Source organism: Solanum pennellii, chromosome 10 (genome assembly GCF_001406875.1).
Source record: "Solanum pennellii chromosome 10, SPENNV200".
Taxonomy (NCBI): Eukaryota; Viridiplantae; Streptophyta; class Magnoliopsida; order Solanales; family Solanaceae; genus Solanum; species Solanum pennellii.
Genome location: NC_028646.1, coordinates 76,459,274 through 76,480,921, shown reverse-complemented (window position 1 = coordinate 76,480,921; position 21,648 = coordinate 76,459,274). Strand labels below are relative to the sequence as shown.

Sequence of the window (21,648 nt, the reverse complement as noted above, 5' to 3'; positions counted from 1 at the left end):
TGAATTTAAAGATAAAACTCATAAAAAAGATGAATCTTTTAAATTTAATTTCATCAGACTATGATTTGGATATTTTTTGTTTTGAGATTTAATATGATGCTAATATTATCAATAATTTTATTTATTCAAATAACAAATATATTAGTTTTTTTAGAGTTTATAACTAATTTTGTATACTATCAGATATTACATATTTATAAGTTTGTAACATTTATTATTTTTACATAGTTATGATTTAAGTGTGGTATTTCTAAATGACATAAAAAAATTATTAATCTTACTTAGTAATATTATTATTTATAATATTAAGGACTAGTTTTAGTTAATAAGATATTAATCATTTGGTTGCAACATATGATATTGGATCTTATTAAAAAAACTTTATTTATTGATATAAAAATTTAAGTTATTCAATTCAAAGTTCTAAACTGTAGTTTGATAAAACATAAAAATAATCCCCCCAAAAATCCTTCTATCTGCATGCCTGTTCTTTAATTATAATACATTTGTTTATAAGTCTAATGTGCAAACTATATGTGTAATACTTTTGACTGCTGATGATAATATAATGTAACATCCTCCACTTTCTGTCTTGTTTCTTCATTCCGTTTGATTTGTGTATCAAAAGCTTGAAGGGATCTTTTTAAATTTCATAAACCTGTGGGCCTATAAAAAAGCAGAATAAAGCAATCTTTGTTTGTCCCAAAGGAAACTGGTCCACTTTTAGGGTCCGTTTGGTCATAGATTTCCCAAATAATATTTGGGAAAAAACTTGGCAAATAGTGTTTATTCATACATTTTGCTATTATTTGGTAAATATTCCAAATTTTCAAATACTAGTTTTTTCTAGTGTTTGGGCCAAATCTCATTATTTGAGATCTTTCAAAGATTGAAATTTTACCCCAAACTTTTATCTTTTACAAAAACACCCCCTATAGTTGTTGCTTACTTTGTATTATATAATTTTTTACGTTAATTTCAAAGTAGTAATGAAATATTTTGTGAATGTTAAATGATAATATGGTTATTGATGAAAATGATGAACAATCGGTTCAAGATAATAAAATCATGTGTTTTGTTTAGTTCACGATGTATGAAATGATGCTTGTTGTACTCACTCCAAATTACCACATTGCTCTTATGTCGTGGACACTATTTGTGATTGTTGTAACAAAGATCCTATTGACTTGTATAATACAAACTTATGGTCAGTTTTGATATTTTTAAAACTTATGGGTATAAATCATATTTTTCTAAAAAAGTGAAATATATTTTCCAAATACTATGGCCAAACACATGGTGATATTTCACCCAAATTTTCACTCAAATAATATTTGCCAAGAATATTTGGAAATCTATGGCTAAGCTAAATGATACGTACTCACAAATGTACCAATGCCAATTTTAAAAATAATAATAAGGCATAATATATAAATATGCCCTTTAATTTTGTCTCATTTTATATTTATGTCCTCCAACTTTGAGTGTGCACAAGTACTCGCTTAAACTTGTATAAAATTGAATAAATAGAGACACACGTCCTATGTGGCATCCTACATGACAATTTGCATCCTACGTGGTATCCTGTGTGTATTGTGTCACATAGGACTAATGTGTCTACTTGTTCAACTTTATACAAATTTAAATGCTTATTTGTGCATACCCAAAGTTTGAGGATATAAATATGAAATGAGACCAAGTTAAAAGACATATATATGCATGTATTATGCCTAAAAAGAAAGACAATTCACTGCACAAAATATTCCATGTTCACATATGGTTCAAAAAAGAATGCGTCCAAGAAATGTGATGTAGACAATTTATATTATTTCATTAATCGATTTGAAGAAAGGTATCAAGAATCTTATTGTAAAATAAAGGTAAGAATATGAAAACACCAAGCCAATGGGATTGTGGGACAAGATATATGAATATATATGGTCTCAATATACTTAAAGAGGACTAATATCTAGTTAGAATAAAGTGGCAAAATGATTTCCTTTGCAACTTGCAAGAGGTTCTGCTTTAAGAAAGGAGTGGGGCAGTATAGTATTTACTGAAAAAGTTTCTATGAATGGAAATATTGCTCATCTTTGAAATATATTCTTTCACTCGCATAGCACGATGTGACATAGTGATCAATAAATTGCGTAAAATAACAAACAAGATAGATTAGAGTTCAAATTTTAATGGAGATTAAAGACGCCACGTAAGTAATTTTTAGTAGTGTTATTTGATATCCGTGTTATAAAAACTAATAGATAATAGATATTTAATAAAATAGTGGCATAATACATAAATATGTATTTAATTGATATCTATGTTCTCTAACTTTGAATGTGTACAAGTAGACACCTAACTTGTAAAAAATTGAACGAGTAGACACATCCTACGTGGCATAATACACATAAGACACAAAATTGTCATGACAGATGCCACATAGGATAAATATTTTTATTTGTTCAATTTTATACAAATTTAAGTATCTACGTACACATACTCAAAATTAAAAGGCATAACTGTCAAATGAAACTATATTAAAGAACATATTTATGTATTAATAATGTACGCGCAAGTTACTTGACACAATTATTATAAAATTAAAAACAAAATGTTCCTTGGCTTTGTGGGGTGGGGGACCTGTATATAGTTTGCACTTAGGTTTTATTGATACTTCCAACAGCAAATTATGACTGTAATGCCACCAAAATAGAAAAAAGGTGGCATAATTATGAGGTAGAAGAGAACATGAAATCAACAGTAACAGCACAACAAAACAAAGAAATAAACTTTTCATTTGACTCCTTATGATTTGCAAGTTGTTGAAAAATCATTTCATGAAAAAGAACAAATTTGAATAATCATTTAATCAGAAGAAAGTGGTGCTGGTGGCTGTTTTGGTTTGGTGGTAGACAAAATAGTACTACAAAATAGTTTTTTCCTATCCTTAACTATTGCTAAAGCTCCTCTTTTGTGCTTTCTAATAATTAGATCTTAAAATATTAAAAATAATTCCACTAATCACCCAGTCTCGTAGCAATTTCAAGTTAATAATGGTATACATAAGTCACATATTTATACATATATATTTCATGAATAACACAAGTACACAACCTTTCTATAAATTTTCATCGACATATTTAACACGGCCTTTCTTTAATTAAATAATACAAAATTCAATACTTTTTTTTTACTTTCTCAAAAATTCATGTCAAATTAAAACCTAATAAGCCAATTGAAACGGATGGAGTAACAGTTAGCCTTCCCTTGTGGAGGATAAAAACTTAAAGTTGATCAATATGAAAAGTAAACAGAGCCCAGCATACTGCTTGATGAAGTGGATATTGACGCATCTATTATTAGGATAAGGTGAATTAGGTACCATGGAATAAGAAACATTTTTGAAGAAAAATATTTTTCGCGAAAAAAGTTTATTTTATAATGTTGGGTTACCAATTATAAATGTTTCAAGAAAAACATTTTTTAGTCCTTGCCATTATCTTGTGTCTGACATGGTACAGCCCCAAATAATGAATTAGCCTTTAATGTTAAAATTAAGTTTCACCGATCTTGATCAGGTATATCGGAAACAGTCTCTCTACCTTTTCAAGCAGGTGCAGAGCCACCCTTCTGTTAGCCCTTTGGCAGAAAATTTTACTAATTATACATGATTAAAATTATTTTTATATATATATATAAGAGATATCGAACCTCATTCGGTTAGTTAGTACGTTTAGTTCTTCAGATATTGAATTCCCTTATTAAAAAATATAACTCCTCCACTATTTTTAAGGTAGGGTAAGACTCAAGACTATGCACACACCACTCTCTCGAAGCCTATTGGTGAGATTATACTGAATATGTTGTTATAAGATTGGGCATCCCTGTAATGCCAATCGCATTTTTTCTTCCTTTCCCTTATAGTAACAATGAGCAAAAGAACAAGATATGAATGATGAAAATAGTGCTTCTTCTACAGAAATGAAAACAAAGGAAATACTACAAACTAAAACAACCACAATTTTTCTCAAGGAAAACCATCTTGAATTACCAGTAATATTAACACGAAACAGTCCTCAGCCTTCTCACTGAACCTCTACATCTCGTACATTTGCGTGCTGAACTGTATCAATCATCGCAGCAGCTGCATAATTATCTTAATCTTCCAACATACTTTAATCAAACTTCTAACACACTTGAAAAAGACAGCAGATGGTTGATCAGGCAGAGCAGCGCGTGTTTTTTTCTTTAGAAATATCGATATCACATAGTATTGTACTGACCAAACTGAAGTCCCTGCAGAATAACACTATGCATTCCATGTTGATGCAATTTTAGTCCGTATGTTTTGAAACCTATATGTGATTTTTGATTTGACAAATTGTGCGGTTTTTGTGGAGATGGAACAGAGTTTTCAGGGGAATTAGAAGATGTATGATTCTCTTTCATTTCTGTAAGATTGACAGTGGTGATGTCATGTATACTTGATCTTCTCTTGTCCTTACCACCGGAAACTTGTCTAATAAAATACTTCTGAGCATGACTCGCTACTTGTGTTGGAGTTCTTGTAGTCACAAAATTGCGAGATATATTTCTCCAATCACCTTTTCCGTACTTTTTCAGCCCCAACAGAAATTGCCTGACCAAAATGTAGAAAACAAATTCAAAATTGCAGCACTCTGAATTCCAATTTGTAACACGAAAGTCAATAAACTAACCTGTGTTCTTCCTCGGTCCATGGGATTCCTTTTTTTCTTTCGTATTCAGAAGATCGATTTGATGTGTTTCTCTTGCCATGAGATGGACCATGGAATCGCTTGTTGAAGTCGTGGAATTCGCCTATTTCTTGATCATGATTGATCCAATCCAATGTGAATGAATTAGTAGTACAGCTAGTTGTAGTCATGTAGCTAGCAGGTACTGGTATTAATCCAGCTTCAATAGCAGTAACATCATCAACCAATTCTCTGTACTGTTTGATCACCTCATTCACCGTCTTTCCGGGGATCATTGCTGCTACATTATACCATCTATCAGGAGTTTCCTTATCAAACAACGCGAGCGCGTCCTCAAACATCTTGTTCTCTTCAACTGTCCAATTTGTTCCCTTGTTTTCCTCAAATAACCAATTTGAGTTTCTAAGGTATGTTGTTTCTTCAGGAGGAGGAGAAAGAAATCCCATTTCTCTGCTCATGTTTTCTTTTTCATCTACATATACAAATTACAAATGGCAACCTAGCTAGTTGTGTTTTCTTTGTAAAAATGATGAGAAAGTGGTTTTTTTTTTGGCATCAAGAAGGGGAATCTGAATAAGACTTTTTGGGATGTAGTATAAGGTGAGGAATCTAGAAATTATGATCACCAAACTTTCCAAAACCCAAGGAAAAATGTGTGTGTGTGTGTGGGGTGGGGGGGTGGGGGGGGGAGTAGATCTTGCTAGTGAAATATTAAGCATTTGAGGTCTTAAGGCCTCCTATAATCTAGTCTAGAAAGTATAGGAGAAGCTTACTAATAGAAAAAAAAATAGAGTTACTACTATTATATAGTAGTAGAAAACTAGGGCATAAATGAAGGGGCAAACTTAGGACCCGTTTGGTCATAGATTTAAGAAGTAATATTTGGAAAATAATTAAAAAAAAGTGTTTATTCATATAATTTGCTATTATTTGGCAAATATCCTAAATTTTCAAATACTAATTTTTTTTTAGTATTTGGGTCAAATCTCATTATTTGGAATCTTTTAAAAATTCAAATTCTACGTCAAACTTTTATCTTTTATAAAAAAAACACCCTTTATATTAGGTTTTTGTGCTATATTACATATTTTTTTACGTGAACACCAAAGGAGTGATGAAATATTCCGTGAATATGAAAGTGATGATATGGTTGTTGATGAAAATGACAAACAATCGGCTCAGGGTAACAAAGTCATGTGTTTTGTCTGCTTCACTGTGCATGGAATGATGCTTGTTGCATTGACTCCAAATTACCATATTGTTTCGAGTCCGGAGCCTAAATGGTATAAAATATTAACAAAAATACTCAAGCGATTTTGCTTTTTTCGGTGGAATAAATCGCTGTTGTTCCAGCGATTTTGCCGTTTTGATTGATATAAAATTTTATATACCGTTTTGAAATTTTTGTTAATATTTTATACCCTTTAGGCTCCGGACTCATATTGTTTCAGTGTCATGGACACTACTTGTTATTTATTGCAACGAAGATCCATTTGACTTGTAATACGAACTTATTGCTAGTTTTGATAGTTTCTAAAACTTATGGGCGTAAATCTTTTTTTTTTCTAAAAAAGTGAAATGTTTTCCAAATACTATGGCCAGACACATGTTGAAATTTCACCCAAATAATATTTGCCAAAAATATTTGGAAATCTATTGGCCAACGCTAGCTTAGAGAAAACAAAAAATTAACTATTTGCCCCTCTTGTAGAATTAAGAGTTCTAGAAATGTTTGTGATCAAGTAAATAGCTCTACAAAAGAATGAAAACGAAAAGATTTATACAAACTATATGTTTCGTTACCATTTTATATAAACTCGTTAGGTATGAATATATTATATACCAGTGACTCGTTATCAGCACTCAAAAAAAATTATATTGCGAATAAACAAGATATTGAAGAATTGTTCATAGATAAAAGGATTCTTTGCTTTTTCACAATAAATTGAAAAGTGTGTTAATAGGAATCAAAAAGTACATAGTGAACGACCTTAAAAGAAATGCATGTGCAGTTTGCTAGCATTTTGTTTCTTATATTTTCATCACAGTAATACTTTCTCCGTCCGGTATTATTTGTAATGATATCTATTTTTAGAATCAAACTATAAAACTTTTGATTAACATTTTAAGATATTTTTTTTATCATTTTAATATGCAAAAAATTGTAATTTATAGTACTTTTCATATAGTTTTAGAATACTTAATTTTTTTATTTAAAATATTGAATTAATATGATCTAATTTACCTTTGAAAATTAATTAAATTGACTTTCGATAAGCGAAGCATATCAAATATTTTCGGACGGAGGGAGTAATATATATGTATGTTGGTATTTCATTAGGCATGACAGTTAAGAAATAAAGAACAAAATATTTGCCAACTCACCTTAAGTATTCTTAGAATGGTGTTACTATTTCTTTTTGGACAATTTTTTTTTATATTATTTATACACTATGTAAAGAATCATATTTTTTTATATTATTTATAAATAGTTTAATTATTAATTTATTTATTTTTTATGTCAATTAAACACGACCATTTAAACTGAAATAAAGAAGTTAGAGAGAATAAAAAAATATAGTGTTGAGATGTCATTGGTTTATGTAGGAGGTTTTTTTTGGGTGTATAGTGATAGAGATCCTCAGACCTCAGTTTTAACATTCAGGACAGCATAGGCATTGATACTGTTATTCTTCTCTTCTTTTTCTTTTAGGTAAATTATGTTAGGTTATTAATTCGGGTGTTAAATAGACGAATTGAGTTGAATTTGAGTAGATTAGAATGAATTGAGTGAACGGAGTATGCATATTTTTGTAATATTGAAGTGTAGTATTATTTTAGTGGGTACAAATAATAAGAAAGTGATTTTTTTTAATGTAATCACTAATCTCATAATCTACTATTTTCTTTGTCTCAATTTATGCGAAATTTTTCATTTTCTGAGAGTCAGACAATTTAAGTTTGATTAGCAATTTACGTATGGAATCTTCAATTTTTTTTGAAATGAAATTTATATAGTTAGAAACTATGTAAAGAGTACTATAAGTCACAATAGTTGACAATTTTTAGAACGTATGAAATTTACGATTAAAGATAAACTTGTTTGAATCTTGAAATCTAAAAAGTGGTAGATAAATTGAGACGGAGGGGTAATAGTTATCCTCTTAAATTTAACTGTCATATGAACTAACCACTGTTTTATAATATTATCATCCCACTGTTTTTAATCCAAAAAGAATCCTTACCATTTATAAATAGCGTTTGGAATAAGAAATTTTAATAAAGGTGTTCAAGAATAATGGTGTGTGATTGATAAAATAAAATAAAAAGATATCATGCTATTTAGGATTTTGAGAACTTAAAACTCCTTCGTTCAAATGGATACACATTATCGCTGCGTCTAAGGTATAACTTTTATCAAGAGTACTATCCACCTTTAAATACATATATAATGTAACTTTCTGACTAAAGATATCTAATTAAACACCCTAAAACGGCTAATTACTGCCTCAACTAGAAAAATATATTTTCGCTAACGTCAATTAATAAATGGATGAGTTTCAGATGAACTAAAAGTCTATAAATAAGTGATTCAATAACTATAACTCAATTTGTCCAAACTCTTATTAAATTTTCTTATGCATTTAATCAAAACAATATTTTTGTTTGATAACAAAAAAATATATCTTATCATGACATTTTTTATTTACAGATTAGATGACATGTTATTTCAATTTTTAAATGAGCTGCATTAAACGGATTAAATGATTAACACGAATATAGCCTTACAAATAGATAAACTTGAACTTTGATCCTGATTATCCTATAAACAAAAATTCAAATTTAACATGTTTCCCCTTGTTAGACAACAGTGTTGACCTTTAAAAAAATATCCAAAAGCTCTTTAGAAATTCGTTTAAATTATTGATTATAAAAAAGATAAATTTGAAAAAGTAAATTTGGCTTCTTTAATCAACTTTTGAATTTGATGAATTATTGATTCTTGTCTACATCTCAATGGATTGTCACTGCGTTAAGGACATCCTTTATTTCTTAGTGATTGGCCATAATTATTGGGTCTCTCTCACAACAACACTTTTCTATGAAGAAGATAAGATATGTGCTCCATCAGTCTTAAATAAATTATATTATTTTAATAAGTATGTTAATTAAAACTTTTATTAATATAATATGCAGTTTATTAATTTATTTTTATATTATAAATGTCTCTTGAATAATGAGTACTACTAAAAAGATGAAATATAATTGGAAAAATGTAACAAAGAGATTACTAATGAATAATAACAATAGTTCTCAAAGACACCCTTGTATTGATAAACTGAACCAACTACAACTTCTGTAAACAACAACAATACTTGATAAACTATATGTAAGGCAATTTGGAATACTAGAAGTAATACTAGTGATAGATAGACAAAAGAAATAGGATGAGAAACTAGAGAAATAGAGATGAGATAACAGAAAGATCCATCATAATTTTGCTTACCCCATTATGCCCAGTACTTGTTCTGTTTATACATTTTGTTGCAGCAAACTCTGTCCTTTGTCACGTGACCTCCCACTCTCTCAAACGTAATCACCAAGTCTTTTAGGAGGAATTACTCTTCTAGAGCTCTTACGTGGCATATCCGTGTGATTACTCTCCGTGGCAGCCCCCATGTCATCCAGGTCAGCAACTTGACTCCTTTTGTTCACAACAATACTCCCTCCCTGAAAAACAACCTTGTCCTCAAGGTTGGGGTTAGGTTGATCTGCTAAGGATGTTGTGTCTGTGAGCTGCAATGGAGTGACTTGTTGAACTGGTTCACCAACACATCATTTCAAGGCAGAAACATGGGATACAGAATGAATTTTAGCAGCCTCAGGAAGATCCAATTTGTAAGCCACAACACCTACACGTTTCAGAATTTTGTAAGGACCAAAGTAGCGCCGCCCCAACTTATGATCGCGTTGCAAACGCAGAGTAGACTGCTTGTAAGGTTTAAGCTTCACAAAGACCCAGTCCCCTACCTCATATGTAATCTCAGTGCGAGATTTATCGGCGAAAGCCTTCATGCGATTTTGAGCATTTGCCAAATTATGCTTGAGTAATTGTAACACTTTGTCCCTTTGCAGCAAAAATGACTCTACTAACTCACTGGATGTACTTCCCAATATATATCGTGCAACAGTAGGAGGCTCACGACCATACAATGCTTGAAAAGGGGTCATTCCTGCAGAAGTTTGGTACGAAGTATTGTACCAGAACTCAGCCCAAGGCAACATGGAAACCCAAGTAGCAGTAACATCAGCAACATAACATCTAAGGTACTGCTCAACACATTTATTGAGTGCCTCAGATTGGCCATCCGTCTGAGGGTGATAAGTTGTACTCATAGCCAACGTGGACCCCTGTAAACGATGAATCTCCTGCCAAAAAGAGTGAAGAAAGCGAGGATCTCGATCTGTTACAATAGTTTGAGGGGTTCCGTGTAACCTGATAACCCAAATCACAAATGCTTTAGCCACCGTATAAGTAGAGAAGGTGGATGGTAAGGGTATAAAATGCCCATATTTGGTGAGACGATCCACCACAGTCATAATAGTAGTCTTGCCTTCGGAGCTTGGAAGGCAAGTGATAAAATCCATGGCAATATCCTCAAAGACTTGGTCCGGTATTGGCAAGGGCTGAAGTAAACCTGCCGGGTGCAAGTAAGAGTCTTTCATCTGTTGGCAAATGTGACAAGTTGCAACAAAAGACTGGACATCCTTGCGCATATGCTTCCAAAAGAAGTTGGAGGCCAATCGATGGTAAGTCCGAGCAACCCCAGCATGACCTCCAATTGAAGTGGCATGAAACTCAAACATTAACTTATGGCGCAAAGGTGAATCAGTAGGAATTACTATCCGACCTTTGTAAAATAATATCCCCTACTTAAACTTGTAATCAACAAAGTCCTCATCCGATTTTTGTTTCGCTTGTTGTATTGCTATTAACTCATAGTGGTTAGCATTTAGTTGTCTCAGCTCTTGTTCCAGTTCCAGTGACGTAATAGAGATGCTCATATAGGCTGCCTCAAAGTTACGAGAAAGTGCATCTGCAGCAGCATTTTGTTTCCCAGGCCTATAGACTATGTGGAAATCAAACCCCACTAACTTGGTGAGGCATTTTTGTTGCTCAGGAGTTTGAATAGTCTGATTCGTGAGGCTCCTCAATGATTGTTGATCAGTAATAATAGTGAACTTTCGCCCCAATAAGTATTGCCTCCATTTACTCACAGCTTGAGTTATTGCAAACATTTCTCTATGGTAAGTGGACACCTTTTGCATTCCGGCACTTAATTGTTGACTGAAGTATGCGATTGGATGACCCTTTTGAGAAAGTATAGCACCAATGCCTTTCCCTGACGCATCAGTCTCAACCTGAAATTCTTGGCCAAAGTCAGGCAGACATAAGATAGGAGTAGAAACCAGTTTGGCCTTAAGAGTGTCAAAGGCCTGCTGCTCTGCCTCTGTCCACTGGTAGCAGTCTCGCCGCAACAAGTTATACAACGGCCTAGCTATAGCTGCAAAGTGGTGAATAAAACGTCGATAATACCCAGCGAGTCCAAGGAAACTGCGCACCTCTTTTACCGTTTTAGGAGGGTGCCATTGTTGTATCACCTCAATTTTATCTGGATTCACTGCCAAGCCTTGAGCTGAAATAATGTGACCCAAGTAATCAACTGATGACTGCCCAAACAAACACTTAGAGCGCTTAGCCACTAATTGATGTTGTCGCAACAATTGTAAGACAATCTCTAGATGCTCTAAATGCGTGTTCCAAGAAGGGCTGTAGACCAAAATATCATCAAAAAATACGAGAACAAAATGACGCAAGTGTGGCCTGAAAATATCATTCATTGTTGCCTGGAAAGTTGAAGGAGCATTAGTTAATACAAATGGCATTACTAAGAACTCATAGTGACCATCATGAGTTCGAAAGGCCGTTTTAGACACATCCTCAGGCGTCACACGAATCTGGTGGTAACCTGCGAGTAAATCAAGCTTAGAAAAATAGTGAGCCCCATGCAATTCGTCAAATAATTCATCAATAGTTGTGATTGGGAACCGATCTTTTACTGTGATTGCATTGAGTGCTCGATAGTCAACACAAAAACGCCACGTGCCGTCTTTCTTTCTAACCAACAATACCGGCGATGAGAATGGGCTGGTACTAGCCCGTATTACCCCTTCTTTAAGCATCTCTGAAACCATTTGCTCCATGACCTGTTTCTGGAAATAAGGATACCTATAAGGTTTAACATTCACCGGTTGTGCCCCAGAGTTGAGATGTATAGCATGATCCTGGATACGAGAAGGTGGAAATCCCGATGGCTTTTGAAATACATCAGCATATAGTTCTAACAAGGTTTCTAGTTCCACAGTAGGCTGCTCTGTAACAGAGTTATATCCAGTAACTATCTCCAAACAAAAACAGGATGCAATGGCTTCCGTAGCTGCCATTCGTATTAAGCTATGGAGTTGTACGGGTTGCACATTAGTCGGAGATACACCTTGCCATACTACTTGGTTTCCTCCTAAATTGAATTCCAAAGTTATCGTCGCATAGTTAGTGAGTACTGGACCTAGTTTTGCTAACCAAGAAACCCTGAGAACAAGGTCGGCGCCATGGAGTGACAAAATATACAAGTCTTCAATGAGCGTAGTTCCCTGAATTAACAACGTGACGCCTCTGGCCACTCCGTCACAACGGAGGCGCTGGCCACTCCCCATAACCACAGGAAAGCTAGAGATGGTTTCAATGGACAATTGCAGAAAGCGTGCAACTCGTTCCTAAATGAAATTATGGGTACTTCCTCCATCCACCAAGATCTGAATCAAAGTCCCATTCACTTGCCCCGTAAATCGTAGTGTAGAAGGTGAACTCCCTCCGGCTAGTGCATTGTAGGAAATAGCGGAGTGTTCCTGTAACTCTATGCACTGCAAATCCTCAGCCAAAATATCATCTGTAACAAAAGGGTCTGGCAACAGAGGCTCCATATCTGTCCCATCTGTAAGGAGTAGAAGATGGGGTGGGGTTTTACATTTATGGCCTACAGTATACTTCTCCTCACAGTAATAACAAAGACCACGCTCTCGACGACTTTGGATCTCAGCGTGTGTTAAACGCCTGAGTGGTGGCCTATTCCAAGTTGGGGTCGATAATGAAGCAGGAACAATTGATTTAGAAGATGGATCGTGAAATGTTTTGGTGCTAGGATTTGGAAGCAAGGGTGGAATTCTATTAGCAAAGGCGGGTCGTACCTGTCCCTTTTCTGCCTGAATCCTCTTCTCATGTATATGAGCCAAATCAAGAGCTTCTTCAAAACTTTTAGGTCCATGAGCAAGTACTGAACCCTTAATATCCTCTCTTAGCCCAGAGATGAACAGACGAACCATCAGCCCTTCCGAGATATCATTGGTCTGGTTTGCCATAGCCTCAAAACGTCCCTGGAACTCCGATACCGTGGTTGTCTGACGGAGTTTCGCCAATCTTCCCTCTGCTGACTCAAGCCCTTTTGGTTGAAAACGAATCTTCACTTTCTCAACGAAATGATCCCATCCGACTAGTTGTTTGTTACGAAACAACCATCGGTACCAATCCAAGGCTTCTCCATCAAGGTAAAAAAACGCTAAGGTCAATCTGTGAGCCGCAGCGATGCCATAGAAATCAAAGTAACGCTCGGCCTGAGATAGCCATGCTTCTGGATTTTCACCACCAAAACGATCCAACTCAACTGAAGCTGGTTTATGACGAAGGGTCGATGCCGGAGCATCCATGCACGGATCTCGTTGAGGAGCACCCATCGGAACTATTTTTCCCACCATCTCTTAGAAGAAGCCTCGCATGTCAGTGAGATCCTTGGCAAATGAACCTTTACTTCTTTCATTGATTCTGCAATTAGAGCCTTGAGTTGTTGGTCCTCCATAAAAGACCTCTGGATGAAAGCACCAATGTAACAAAGAGATTACTAATGAATAATAACAATAGTTCTCAAAGACACCCTTGTATTGATAAACTGAACCAACTACAACTTCTGTAAACAACAACAATACTTGATAAACTATATGTAAGGCAATTTGGAATACTAGAAGTAATACTAGTGATAGATAGACAAAAGAAACAGGATGAGAAACTAGAGAAATAGAGATGAGATAACAGAAAGATCCATCATAATTTTGCTTACCCCATTATGCCCAGTACTTGTTCTGTTTATACATTTTGTTGCAGCAAACTCTGTCCTTTGTCACGTGACCTCCCACTCTTCCAAACGTAATCACCAAGTCTTTTAGGAGGAATTACTCTTCTAGAGCTCTTACGCGGCATATCCGTGTGATTACTCTCCGTGGCAGCCCCCATGTCATCCAAGTCAGCAACTTGACTCCTTTTGTTCACAACAAAAAATATACTAATTTTTATCTTTAATTTCTAAAGTAAAATTTAGTGGGACAATTTCTTTTTACCAAAGTAATAATTATTTTGAAATGGAGAAACTTTTTACTTAATTTGTTTCAAATAGTTACATCAGTTTAACTAAAATATTTCTTATAGAAGTTGACAGTTTACCTTAATACACTGCGATAAAAATGATCATTAGCGGTAATTAATTCTTAATTATCATTAAATATGTATTTTTGAGCGGCAATTGACACTCTCTGTATACGTCCCTAAAGCCTTTAGCGACATTGGTTCTAATGGTACTTAACTAATGCCGGTAAAGATTTTAGCACTCTTTATTAATGTCAATATTTAATGCGGCTAAATGTTAATTTTATTGTAGTGATAAAAAGACTAATTAATACTCCCTCCGTTTAAAAAAGAATGACCCTATTTTCTTTTTAATCTGTTTAAAAAAGAATGACCTCTTTCCTTTTTTGGTAACACTTTAACTTTAACATTCTACGTGACATGTTTAAGACCACAAGATTAAAGGACATTTTGATACATTTGACATAACTTTAATTTAGGATCACAAGATTAAAAAATCTTCTTTCTTTTCTTAAACTTCGTTCCAAGTCAAACTAGGTCATCTTTTTTTAAACAAAAGGAGTATTCTATTTTGTTATGAAGCCATTTGGTAGAGGGTATTAAAAAAATGTGTTGGTTATATTGGAATTGGTAATAAGCAGATTAATCGCGTTGAGATTATGTTTTATTCACTGTTTAATTTGGTGTAAATTATTTTATTTTTAACCATAGTACTTATATTTTAATAATTTATATTACTAAATATCACGATTTGTTATGTATTAATTTTGTATTTTATATTTAAAAAATAAAATCATAACTATTACATCCACTTCATAAAAAATGACTATTAGCGGCAATTACTTAACGACAATAACTTATTAATTATCGCTAAATATGTATTTTTAGCGGCAATTAGCACTCTCGTATAATGTCACTAAATTTAGTTCTAATGCCACTAAACTAATGCCGGTAAAGATTTAACACTCTTTATTAATGCCTATATTTATTATTGCTAAAAATTATTTTTGTTTTAGTGATCGTACAAACTACCGGTTGGTGTCAAGAGGTCCCATTACGAAGGAGTACTCTTTTGATTCTTCCAGTTAGAAACAAATCCACATATGGTTAATTTAATAGTATATGTAAAATATTTTCTGTCGTGATAATCTTATGAGGAGATGAAATTATTTGAAATCACGTGTTCTTTTTGAAATAATTATATGGATTATCCCACATTCTAACAGTGTATGATATAGATAGCTTAATTATTTCCGTTGATATACAAACTCAAATCAGTGATGTATATTAATTATATAAAAATAATTTTAGAATTGTTTCAAGAATTCTATTTGAAGAGCAAAAGGTGTGTGTTAAATGTAAAGTTAATGATGATAGATTAAATAAACATAAGTAATGAAATGTACGTAAAATGTACGAAATTGGAATTGAGGGAAAATAATTGGAAACAAATGTGATGTGTCAATATTTATAAAGGTTTTGCATTATGTGAAAGGATTGGATTGCTTGATGTGGTCGGTAACATGTTTGTATATAATTGGACTTGCTCAACCAAAAATAAATAGTAAAAAAAATTAATGACACACTCAAAATCCAAAAATAAAATAAAATAAAATGAAATACAAGAATCAAATGATACAAGGGTAGTTGGGTTCAACAGTACCTATTTAATTGGCAGCATTCCTAAAGTTAATTTTCTTCTAAAAATAATTGTCACCATTTCCTTTTATGCAATGACATGCGTAGGAACAACATCTGATTCATTGGTTCATCCCACAAAAACCTTTGATTCTGGCTAGGATCATAGAAGTCTTTTGATGAATCTGATGTTGTTCCAACGCATTACGTTGCACAAAAATTATAATACGGATTTATTATCAATTCATATATATATATATATATAAAATTTTAAGTTAATAACGAGAATCTCACAACTATAATATTATATATTAAGGTTATTTGAAGTTAGTAAGTGTATGTAATTACTACCTTGGATATTTTTGCATAATAAATTTATCTAATTATATGAATATTTGATTTGTTTAATTTAAGGTCTAAATGTTTTTACCATTGAAACAATCTTTTTTGTATTTATTTTTATAAAGATTTTGCACTTTTCCTTCCATGTAACTTTCAGTATTTTTATTTAAAGTAAAAATAAATTGATAAATCAATATTACAAAAATTTTAGGGCCCCAAAGGTTTTCGAGGCTTAAAACAAAAGCTTCACTAGTCTTCACTTTGTTTCATACTTGTATCACATAATTCAATATGTTGTAATCATATGTAATAAAAAAAAAAGGAGAATTTTTAAAGTTTATAAAAGAGATAAAGTGTCAAAAACACACCTAAACTATTCATTTTTTTTTAGTTTAATATCTAAACTATTGAAAGTGTGAGTTTCATACCTAAACTATCAATTTTTAGTTTGAGAAACACACCTCAGTGGTGTGTGTAGTGCACTCTCTCCTTTATATGAAAAAACTGACACATAAATTCCACATAGATAAAATATTTTATCTAGATAAAAATTAATAATAAAAAATTAATATCAATTAAAAATTAAAGATCACTATACATTTAAAAAATTAAATTATTTTTCTTATCTCAATCCACCACCTCCTCCACGTACACGCGCGCGCGCGACAACCCATCCTTTTTTTTAAAAAAAAATCATTTATAAAATATTTTTTAAAATTTCATATTTCATCCTCCCCCCTCCCCCTCTCCCTGATAGAAATTGATATTATTTTATTAAAAGAATTTACCCCTTCCTATTTAATTTTTCGCTCCTAATTTTTATTTTTTATGTTTTTCTTATTTTGTGTTAGATATGCACGTACATATATTTTTAGAAAAAAAATTCTACTAGTGTACCGAATATAACATAAACAACTAAAAAATATAAAAAATCTTGTGGCGGCAAGTAAAAAATATTTTCGATATGTATATCTAAACACTGGGGGAAAAAATTGAACGGGAAGGATTAAGTGGGATGGGTAGAAATATATTTTTAAGAAAATAAAATAATATCTAAAGTAATATTTGATGAGGGGGAGGAGATGAAGTAAAAAATGAAATACTTTTATAAAAGAAATTTAAACAAAGTTAAAAACTGTAAAAAATGGTGTGGGGTGATAAAAATATTTTACTTTTTATTTTATAAAGAAAATATTATTTTTTTATAATGGTTTTTTAATTTTAATTTTAACTAATACTAATAATTTATTTAATTTTTGTCAGGTTCAATATTTTGTCCATGTGGAGTGTGATGTGGAAATTCTTTAAAATAAAAGAGAGAGAGAGTGTATTACACATTACCATGATGAGAGTGGTATAAAAGAGAGATGTGTGTTTCTCAAACTAAAAAGTGATAGTTTAGGTATGAAACTCAAGCTTTCAATGGTTTAGGTATAAACTCAAAAAAAAAGTGTAATTTAGATGTATTTTTAACACTTATCTCTATATAAAATTCATATAATCATCTTAAATTATGCAAGACAAGTCATTGTAGCAGGTCAAGGCTTGCCTTATCTGCTTTAATCTGCTCCTTTTTACTTTTTTATTAATAATGAAGGATTACTTATCACCTGACCAGACGATCACAAATTCACAACTTTCCTTTTGAATGTTGCTAATACCTAATTGTCATGAACCATGATGCATAAATCAGTTTATATTTACAGATGAAAAAATGTATCTTAAAATGTTAGTCAAAGTTTTTATAGTTTGACTTTAAAAATAGAAACTATGACAAACAATACCGGACGGAGAGAGTAATATATATTGTAATGTCCCCAAACAAATCCATATATATATATATATATATATATATAATTCTCTCACCGTCTCAATTCATATGAGTTTGTTTGACTTGATATTTATTTCAGGAAAGAAAGAAATATTTTTGAAATTTGTGGTCTAAAATAAGTCATAGATATTTGTGTGACATAAATCATTTTATCAGGTGTAAATAGAGATTTTAAAGTTAAATTGTTAATAAATATAAAAATGTATAATTTTTTTTGAGCTAATACAAAGGAAATTAAATAAGTCAATATAAGTTGGAATAGAGAGTGTGTAGAATATATAGTCTACAAGTTCTTGATGGCTTGGACTTATTTTTTTTCTATTATTATTATTATTATTTTGAGGAAAGAAGGTGAATTGAAGTTTTATTCAAGATAATTTACAATCGTAGAGAATTGATTTGTCTGAACACTTATCAGTGATGAGAATTGAGAAGCCCACACAAATTAAGGAGGAAGCACAATTCATATGGGACTCTTGTATAGAAGGCCATTCTCTCTTCTCGGTAGAGCCCCATAAGGTAGTTCTAGGGCTTAGCCCAAACTTCCCCCCTTATACATGTATATATACTAGTTAAAGGATAAACGACATAAATTTCACTAGTTTGAGGGTAAATTATTTCACTTTATATGAGTTTACAATATTACTTTCTTTACTTGGTATTCCAAATATATGTATTTAGTGCGATTCACATATATCTGAGATACATAGACTATCTTGCTCAATGACAGGCTTAGCCAATTTTCACCCAACAACAATTCTAGTGCACTACTCAGCATTGCATTTTTGGCTTCTTAAGAGAAAGAGGAAGATCAATTATATTATCATGCGCTTGAGTTAAATTACTAGGCACCCTTTTTTTCATAAAACAGCAACAGATCTCCATTATTTACAATATCAATTCCGATAGACAATAAATGATAAATTATTTAATGGTTTTATAAACTGGATAAGTAATGTTGGATATCCCAAAATAGTATAGTGGACAAGTAAAGATGGATAGAGAAGGGGAGCAAGTATAATTCACATTCACAGTTCCACAAGGATTGTCCAACATTAATTGGGAATGTAACACATTCCCTCTAGTTTACCTTTTTCTCATTCTAAGCTACTAACTTTCATGTACCGCTAATCAACTTGACAAGTCCCACAATTTTTCTTTAGTTAATGTTGGAAATTTATTGTGCTATATATCTCAAACAAATTATTCCATCTTCAATAACATTTGAAATAGAATTGATTCTATAGTTTTAATGGCATTCAAAGCTTATGTTGGATAGTTTTTGCCTGCCAATGCTATTTCTCTTACAAAAATTTTAAAGTTTGTTGTGTATAAATAAACATTAGACACTGATGTAAATGAGACATATGTAATCCTCACAAAAAAAAAAATTAAAAGAATTTTTATAAATTTCATTTTTAATATTAAAAGAATTACTGCTTCCGTCCGATATTGTTTGTCATTATTTCTATTTTAGAGTCAAACTATAAAACTTTGACTAACATTTTAAGATATATTTTTTCATCATATTAATATGCAAAAAATTGTAATTTACGGTCTTTCATATAGTTTTAGAATATTTAATTTTTTTGTTTAAAATATCGAATTAATGTGATCTAATTTACCTTTAAAAATTAATTAAATTGACTTTCGATAAACACAATATAAGTAACAGTACCACTTGATTTTTGATTTTTCATAGATAGATACAAAAGATGCTTAATACTGGGTAACCTATCCAAATAAGAAATAAACATAAATAACTAACACTACATATCCAAATCAAGTTATTACTCACTTGCAGTTGCGTCAGTAATTAGCTTGGTTGCAATTTGATAGCATGAATGAACTTGATACATCGCATATTTCACCTCATCCTCCGATAGAACCGAAGACGATTGCCAATCAGGACGCATTGAGCCAGAGGCTTCTTCATATCAATGCCAACTCTACCCAACAACTCTTCCAGTGTACTACTCAGCAGATCTGGCTTCTTACAAAGCTTACCAGTCAAATAACCAACATCAACAACTCTATTCAATACTATTTTTTCGCTGCTACTTCCAGTTCCAGATATATATGACTCAGTACAATTCTGGCTTTTGTTTCTAGGGCCTATAAAAGTGATATTTTTGTCTCGCAGAAATTCCTTAAGAGGAGCAGGGATATCAGTTAGATCATCCAAGAGCATCTTAGGCACCGATTTTTCACATGAAAAAGCAACAGATCTCCATTATTTACAATATCGATTCCAACAAATGGATCTGGAGTTTTCAATCTACTCTACTGATCGCGATAGCTTCGCGATCAGTGACGGTTGTGATGACGGTCTCCTCACCGATTTTAACTTTGTAAGTGCTGGCTTGGACCAGCCAAGAAAGAGGCAAGAGCTCTGACATTTTCATTCTTACTACGGAAACTATGCCTCAATCAGAAAATCGTGACTGAACAGTGGTAACGAAGGAAGTCTTTATAGGATGAAAAATCCTTGGATTTCTGAGGATAAATACGAAGAATTTCAAAATTTCTGGGCAGATAAGATTTGAATGAGCTGTGTAATTTCGAAAAATAAAACGGAAAATTGGAGAGAAATTACCGATGGAATCGCTTGGAAGCTGAAGGGAAAAGAAAAGAGGGCGCGTGGGTTTGCTGAGGGAGGAAGAGAGTGAAGAATAGTAGGGTTATAAGGGATTTTATTTTTCCGATGTCCACATTAAAGGTATTTGATAAGTTCCTGCAAGTAATCGGTGACCTTATGGATACGACTCTTCGAAAATGATAGTTGCACGGTTATTCCTAGTTTTTATCTTCCGTTTCAAAGTTATATATAATTATTACTTTCCTCTATTTTATTTTATACGATATTTTTCGTTTTTCAAAAATTAAATAATTTAATGTTGATAGAATATTTATACATAAAAATTTTAAAATGAAATTTATATATTTGAAAACTAAATAAAAGAAGTAGTATAAATCACAATAATTAATAATTTAAAATATGAAAAAGATATATGAACAAATTACAGTTAAAAATAAATTTGTTTAAATCTCGAAATACGAAAAATGTCCAATAAAATAGAACGGAGGGAGTATTTTATTTGAAATTAACAAGTATACCTGCATTCTTACATAAACAAAGGAGTCTAGCGGCGATGAGATAGTGAAGGGGTAGGGATTGCGGATTAGACCGATTGGAGAGGAGATAATGAATTTAAAATTAGATAAATTTATTTATATACATGTCTCTTTTTCTATTATTTTTCTATTTCTTTTAAAAAAAATTCAAAATTTCTTAGTTTACTTCCAAACCTTCAAACGCTGGATATATATATACTGATTCCCAAAATCAACATTTATTTCACTTCACAAATCTCTCCTATTTTTAGTCATATAATCTTAACAATTATTTTGTTACTAGATAAACAACATTACTGCATTCCGGAACAACGACTCTTGCTGCAATTAAAAAGGAGACATAAACATGACAAGGCTCCTTATTGTTTATTTATGTCCTCCCTATTTCAGACCATATAAATGGTCAACAAAGGTATACTTTCAATATATACAAC

General features: G+C 32.1%; 1 protein-coding gene and 1 pseudogene across 1 annotated transcript; both read right to left on the bottom strand.

Annotated features, from left to right (window-relative positions):
• Positions 1-3,861: 3,861 nt before the first annotated feature.
• Positions 3,862-5,429, bottom strand: LOC107032289 (transcription factor DIVARICATA-like). Its single transcript, XM_015233878.2, has 2 exons — positions 4,719-5,429; positions 3,862-4,639 (listed from the first exon to the last, which is right to left on the bottom strand). The coding sequence occupies exons 1-2, from the start codon at positions 5,192-5,194 to the stop codon at positions 4,264-4,266; spliced, it is 852 nt and encodes a 283-aa protein (XP_015089364.1). The 5' UTR covers positions 5,195-5,429; the 3' UTR covers positions 3,862-4,263.
• A 14,284-nt stretch (positions 5,430-19,713) lies between these two features.
• LOC107001682 lies at positions 19,714-20,856 on the bottom strand (annotated as a pseudogene).
• Positions 20,857-21,648: the final 792 nt, after the last annotated feature.